At 45.2% G+C, this 7381-nt stretch overlaps 1 protein-coding gene across 1 annotated transcript; it reads right to left on the bottom strand.

Annotated features, from left to right (window-relative positions):
• Window positions 1-2969: 2969 nt before the first annotated feature.
• LOC118521326 (T-cell surface glycoprotein CD1b-like) lies at window positions 2970-6117 on the bottom strand. Its single transcript, XM_078076891.1, has 6 exons — window positions 6038-6117; window positions 5520-5786; window positions 4596-4874; window positions 4206-4380; window positions 3669-3762; window positions 2970-2999 (listed from the first exon to the last, which is right to left on the bottom strand). The coding sequence occupies exons 1-6, from the start codon at window positions 6096-6098 to the stop codon at window positions 2970-2972; spliced, it is 906 nt and encodes a 301-aa protein (XP_077933017.1). The 5' UTR covers window positions 6099-6117.
• Between the last annotated feature and the right edge of the window lie 1264 nt (window positions 6118-7381).

Raw genomic sequence — 7381 nt, forward strand, 5'->3', positions numbered from 1 at the left:
AATATACAGCAACTGTAGCATGTAAGTCAGGAGAAGGATAGATGCAGTTAAAGTGTTTTGGGGTCATTGCCTAGTATGAAGTGGTAAAATACTAACTTATAATACATTTGATAAGCTTTGGATGAATGTAAATGTTTCTTGAATTACTAATAAGAATTATAAAAGACCATGAAACTAGCAAGCTTACATGGGGAGAGGATATAATTAAAAAACACTTAATCCAAAAAGTGGGCAGGGAGTCAGGGAGGGGAAAAAATATAAAAGGCACTTCCCTAATCTGGGGAATGAAACAAACATTCGTGTCCTAGAGGTAGAGAGGAACCCTCCCAAGATCAAGGAAAACAGGCCAACACCCCAGCATGTAATAGTAAAACTCGCAAATCTTAGCACCAAGGAAACCATCTTAAGGGCAGTTAGGGGAAAGAGATTCCTTATGTACAGAAGGAGGAACATCCGAATAATGTCAGACCTATCCACAGAGACCTGGCAAGCCAGAAAGGGCTGGCAAGACTTATTCAGGGTACTAAATGAGAAGATCATGCATCCAGGAATACTTTATCCGGCAAGGCTGTCATTTAGAATGGATGGAGAGATGCAGAGCTTCCACGACCGGCAGAAACTGAAAGAATATGTGACCACTAAGCTGGCCCTGCAAGAAATATTAGGGGGGGTTCTATAAAAGGAGAAAGACCCCCAAGAGTGATATAGAACAGAAATTTACAGAGACAATCTATAGAAACAAGGTCTTCACAGGCAACATGATGACAATTAATTCATATCTTTCAATAATCACTCTCAACATGAATGGCCTAAATGCTCCCATAAAATGGCACAGGGTTGCAGATCAGATAAAAAGATAGGACCCATCCATATGCTGTCTATAAGAGACTCATTTTGAACCTAAACATACATCCAGACTGAAAGTGAAGGGATGGAGATCCATCTTCCATGCCAATAGACCTCAAAAGAAAGCTGGGGTAGCAATTCTGGTATCAGACAAATTAGATTTTAAGCTAAAGACTGTAGTTAGAGACACAGAAGGACACTAAATCATTCTTAAAGGTTCTATCCAACAAGAAGATCTAACAATTGTACGTATCTATGCCCCCAACATGGGAGCAGCCATCTACATAAGCCAACTGTTAACCAAAATAAAGAATCATATTGATAACAATACATTAATTGTAGGAGACCTCAATACTCCACTCTCAGCAATAGACAGATCATCTAAGCAGAAAATCAACAAAGAAACAAGAGCTTTGAATGACACACTGGACCAGATGGACCTCATAGATATATACAGAACATTCCACCCTAAAACAATAAAATACTCATTTTTCTCAAGCACACATGGAACTTGCTCCAGAATAGACCACATACTGGGTCACAAATCAGGTCTCAACCAATACCAAAAGATTGAGATTATTCCCTGCATATTCTCAGACCACAATGCTTTAAAACTGGAACTCAATCACAAGAAAATTTTGGAAGAAATTCAAACACTTGGAAACTAAAGACCACTATGCTCAAGAATGTTTAGGTCAACCAGGAAATCAAAGAAGAACTTAAAAATTCATGGAAATCAATGAGAACAAAAACGCATCAGTCCAAAACCTATGGAATACTGCAAAGGCGGTCCTAAGGGGGAAATACATAGCCATCCAAGCCTCACTCAAAAATAGAAAAATCCCGAATTCACCAACCAGCTCTACACCTCAAAGAACTAGACAAAAAGCAACAAATGATGCCTAAGCCATGCATTAGAAGAGAAATAATTAAGATTAGAGCAGAGATCAATGAATTAGAAATCAGAAACACAGTAGATCAGATCAACGAAACTAGAAGCTGGTTCTTGAAAGAATTAATAAGATCGATAAACCACTGGCCAGACTTATCCAAAAGAAAAAGAAAGGACCCAAATTAATAAAATTATGAATGAAAGGGGAGAGATCATGACTAACACCAAGGAAATAGAAACAATTATTAGAAATTATTATCGACAACTATATGCCAATAAATTGAGCAACCTGGAAGAAATGGATGCCTTCCAGGAAACTTATAAACTCCCAAGACTGAAACAGGAAGAAATTGACAACCTGAACAGGCCAATAACCAGTAACGAGATTGAAGCAGTGATCAAAAACCTCCCAAAAAACAAGAGTCCAGGGCCTGATGGATCCCTGGGGAATTCTACCAAACATTCAAAGAAGAAATAATATCTATTCTCCTGAAGCTGTTTCAAAAAATAGAAACAGAAGGAAAGCTTCCAGACTCATCCTGTGAGGCCAGCATTATCGTAATCCCCAAACCGGGCAAAGACCCCATCAAAAAGAATTTCAGACTGATATCCCTGATGATATCCCACAATACGTTAAAATGACACAAAAATAGCTCAATGCCATGGGTACAGAGTGAAGTTGGTCTCTGCGTGACACCAGACAAGGGAGGGTCACTTCCACTGTAGCCGTAAGGAAGGCTTCCTGGAGGAAGAAGCATCTCTCTGTGCCTCAAGGGTTAGAAAGTCATCCAGGCAGAGACAGAGACATTATGTTAAACATGCTCAGCATCCCTGCAAATACAACAATTGCAGCTTAATTATAGTTAGCTTACTTTGACAAATGACATTTCAGCAGAAGCAGAACAAAAAAAGTTTTAAAATAGGAAACCAAAGGATTGTCACCAGCAAGTTGTATACTATATTTCATTTATTCTAAGACACATTCTTTTCCACATCTTATGTGTAGGAGATCAGGGCGAATTGTACTATTGATACCATCTCATAAAAAATTGATGGTTTTCTATTATTATTCTGCTAGTTATGAGTAGTGATTTATCTTACATCCTATGGGAACTCTGATGTGATCAAATAGGAGGATTATTTGATGAAATATGATGCAATCGACCCCCCAGGGCTGATGATTGAGCTTCTGGGCTTCTGGGTGCTTATTCCAAATGGAAGAGAAGTCATGTCAAGGGTTCATGAGATACTCTGATATGACCTGTGAAGAACACAAGCAAAAAATATTTCTACAGAATAGAAACTCATGCTCCCATGTTCACAGTTACATTATTCACAAATAGCCAAAACATGGAATCACCGCAGGTGTCCATCGACAGATGAATGATAAACGTGTCATGTTCGTGCAATGGAATATCATTACTCAGCCTTGAGAAGAAAGGAGATTGTGACACGTGGGGCCACATGGATGAACCTTGAAGACCTTGTGCTGAGAGAAATAAGCCGGTCACAAAAGGACAACTAAAAGTTTCAATTATATGAGGTCCCCAGAATCATCAAATTTCTAGAGACAGAGCATAGAATGGTGGGTGCTGGGGCCTGGGGAGCAGGGACTGTGGAGGTATTGTTCAATGTGTATAGAGTTTTAGTTTTCCAAGACAAAAATAGCTCTAGAAATTGGTTGCACAAAAATGTGGGTGTACTTCATACTTCTAGGCTGTGCATTTGGAGATGGTGAAGACCATAGGTTTTATGTTTTATGAGGGTAGGTTTACCACAATTTAAGCAATAGATTTACATAAAGAAGATGGGATTGGGAAGAAAGGGGAGAGTCTGGCGGAAAGACTGAGGCTAATGTGATGTAAATTGATAAAATGGTAGAAAGAGTAGATGCATAGACAAAGAAGAAAGATTAAAAATAAAAACTCACCAGTGCTTCAAAAACCAAAACAGAAGACCTATCAAAAGGATCAAGAAGGGCACTATTATTGCCAAAAATATCAAGCCAATGGAGATGGGGTTTCCTGGAAATTGGGGAAGGACACAGGATGTCGCTTCAAAACCCATTCTCTGATTCTTCTGGCCTTCCTTTGCCTACCTGATGGTCACATGCTGCTGATGTATGCTACCTCTGTCCCTCCCCCAACTCTGGCCCTTCCTCCCCACCTCCCCTCTCCCTTTCTCCCCTTTATTCCCTCCTTCTCCCCCTTCCATTCCTCCCTCCCTCTCCCTTCCCTCCATCCCTCCCCTCCTCCCTCCCCCCACCCTCCTCTCTTCGGTGAAGCCCCACTTGTGGCCAGTGCCTCCCTCTATGCTTGAGGACCATCTCCCCCATGCCTAGCTGGGTCCCAGCTCTTTCTCACCCCAGTAGAGGACCATGTCCTGGCCCCCTAGACTGCTGTGTCTCACTCGGCACAACAGACCAGCCGCCTCCTGGGCTGCCACGTCCAGGGTTACTCGGAGATACCATGTCCCATCAGCATAGGGCAGGATGTCCCCTCTCTGGGTGTCCCGCTGCTCCTGCTCACCCCGCATCCACATCACCCACACAGGCTTTGGGTAGAAGCCGGAGACGTGGCACACCAACAGCAGATGGCCAGGACCCGGACTGGGACCAGTGGACAGCCAGGCCTCAGGCTTCACTGGGGCAGGAAGGAGCAGGGAGAGTGTCAGATTATGACTCCACTCTAGAGCACAGGGATTTGGAAACTTACAAGTTTGGACAGTGACCCTTTCTCTTCCTTTGGAAACCAAATTATTGATTAAGCCCCTCTCTTCTTAGGTACTTCCTCCTCTTGAATTTAAGGAAAGTGGTGAGAAGTGAAACGGAAAAGCCTTAGAGGGGGACAGGACTAACCTTGTCTCTGCAGTTCTGCCTTCCCTGCCTCGAGGATGCCCAGGAGATACCAAGGGCATGTTTCAAAGAGGAGCTTCTCCCAGATATCCCGGATGCCTTTGTACTGACTGATGAGCTCACAGATGCACTGCGCCCTGCTTCCGCCCTCTGGGGTGGGCACACAGGAGTAATTCTTGAGGCTCAGAAAGTCCAGTCCCCCTAAAGCTCCCCACGAGAAGTGCACGGTGCCCCCGCTGGGATACAGCTTACAGCCTGCTATGCCCTGGATCTCAAAGGGGTCTGGATAGAAGGAAAATGGACAGTTAGTAAGAAGCAAACAAGAAAGAGATGAGGGAAGAACCTGGGATTTGGGATTTGGGTGATGCAAAAGGTCTGAGGTGTGAAATGATGAGCCAAACTCTTATTTACAGCAATCAGAGATTTTTCAGAAAGCTGAGAACCAGGGAGAGGCATGCATATCACTAATGGTAGAGAAGCAGTTGCGATGACGTATGTGGGGAGAGGGGAGAGGGGGACAGAGTATGAAGGTTGGGGGCCAGCCATCCAGGGTGAATAAGAGGAGTGCATTGGGAAGAGGGCCAGGCAGGAGGCTCCAAGAGGGGGATTGCAGGAGGAGGTCACTCAGGCATCGAGGAAGAGAAGTGGGGCTTCTTGCTTAGGGTTTGAGAGAAGCAAGTTATACACGAGCCAACCAGGAGATGTTACAATGGGGCACCTTCACCTGTCAGAGGAGAGTGCGGGCAGCAGGAAGAACCTGGAATGCTCTGTGGGGGTGCGGAGTCAGAGGGTGCAACTGCTCCAGAGAAGTGTATGTGTGCAGCTGGGTAATGCAGGAAGGAGGGGCAAAGATCAGAAGGTATAGTAGCCTGAAGCAGGAGAGAGAAATTCAGCAAGAGCCTCCCTAGATCAGAGGATAGGACTCACATTCCAACTGGAACTCAGAGGCATGATCCTGCACTTCTAGGACGAACCCACTAAGGTAGACCTGGATGAGCTCCTCCAGCTCATTCACCTCTTCATCACTGAAGTTCCGCTTGGACCAGGGCTTCAGGAAAACCGTCCTGTTGGCAGCGCTGTCCCAGCCATGAATCTGCACATCGCCCAACCATCCCGAGCCCCGGGTCTGAGTCCAGCTGCTGTTGATAAAGGACGAGATCTGGATGGCTTGGTAGGAGGTGGGCCCCTGAAAGGCTGTGGGTAATGGGAGGATAAAAAAAGTGAGGAGAAAGGGAGAAGCAGGGAACAATAAGAGAATGAACATTGGAAAGATCTAGAGAAAAGGAACCCAGAGTCTGAAGAGCAACAGAGAGCCCGAGACATTTGTCCCCAGGGCCTCAGGCCACCTCCCCACCTTTGGAGGGTGGTGGGGAGTGTTGGGGAAGCCTGAGCCTCCGTGGCTTTATCTGGACCCTGTCCCCATGCTGGTGTGGCCAGTCATCCACCTTCCTCACCACCACCGCCTGGGCAGAGAACCTTGGGCAACACCAGCAGCAGAAGCAGCATCTCCCCGGAGACTCTCAGAGCCGCTGCTGGTCTCAGGCTTCAGCAGCTCCGTTCAGAGCTCGACAGTGACTTCCTCTCTCTTGCAGCTGGGAAATCTCCAGGTCTGAGATTTGGAGTTTGAGAGAAGCAAGTATACACAAACCAACCAGCAGAGGAGAGTTGCACCTCCCACAGCCCCGGGCCTCCCACTCGCCTCTCATTTCCACTCCAGCCCGACTCCAGCATTTATTTTCTTATCTGCCCGGCTTCCAGCTGCTTCCCTGTCTTCAGTTCCCTTCTTACTTACTACCTTGCAAGAGCCCCCGTGTGATTTTGAAGGGTCATGTCGCCTCCCCAGTCGCGTACTTCCACAATGCTAAAGAAGAGGATGATGCTGGACATCTCCTCCAGCTTGCTGTATCTAGAAGGACGCTTTGGGTTTGTCCATGCAGCTCGACCTTCTCCCTGCCTCCCTGCTCTGGCCCTCCATCGTCACCACTCCCAGTGCCCTCAGTGGCTCTTGTTGCTCATCTCACGCCCTTTGTCTCATCCCTCTAACCCACATTCTCATTTTGGGGGAGGGGGTGTATGTTGACCATCACTTACACCAAGGCAGAGAATTGCAAACCCCACCTGGCTTGTAGTGCTACAGATCCAAATCCCAGAATCAAATATGATAAATACTGCCATGTACAATGCAAGCAAATTTATCTTATACCACAGCCATTTTTTGAGGGTAAAAATAGTATTTTCTACTGGCATATGATCTTTTCAGTAGCTCTTGAGCTTTGGAGCTTGGAGTAACACATCTTCTTGAGGACAGAACCTGGGAGTCCGGCAAAGGTAGCTTCTTGTAGAAGGTTCACAAGCAATAGAGCCTCTTCCTCCTTTTGCAACATCCCCAACCTTGATCTACATTTTGGCCTTACTGATACCAAATAAAAGGTTACTAGGTGAACAAGGAGCTTGTCACTTTTCCCCAAAAGTTCAGAGGTGTTTGTCCTAAGATGCCATCCCCTGTCTTCTCTGTGAATGCCCTTGGCACATTGCAACAATATATTGAGCACTGTTGAGTGAAATATTCGGACTCTAATCAATGTTAGCTGTAAAGATAATCCTTGGATTTTCTCCAATCAGGAAAAAAATGACAAGTTTGCATAGATCTACATATCATCTAGCAGAAACGTGGTAGTAAAACATTCCAAGCTTGGGGGCTTTCACAAACTGATCGATTTACATAGATAAAAAATGCAAAATGAAGATTGTAACGATCTCTATGCCTGGAAATAAATGGCTCATGGTAT

This window comes from Halichoerus grypus, chromosome 7, assembly GCF_964656455.1.
Source record: "Halichoerus grypus chromosome 7, mHalGry1.hap1.1, whole genome shotgun sequence".
Classification (NCBI taxonomy): Eukaryota; Metazoa; Chordata; class Mammalia; order Carnivora; family Phocidae; genus Halichoerus; species Halichoerus grypus.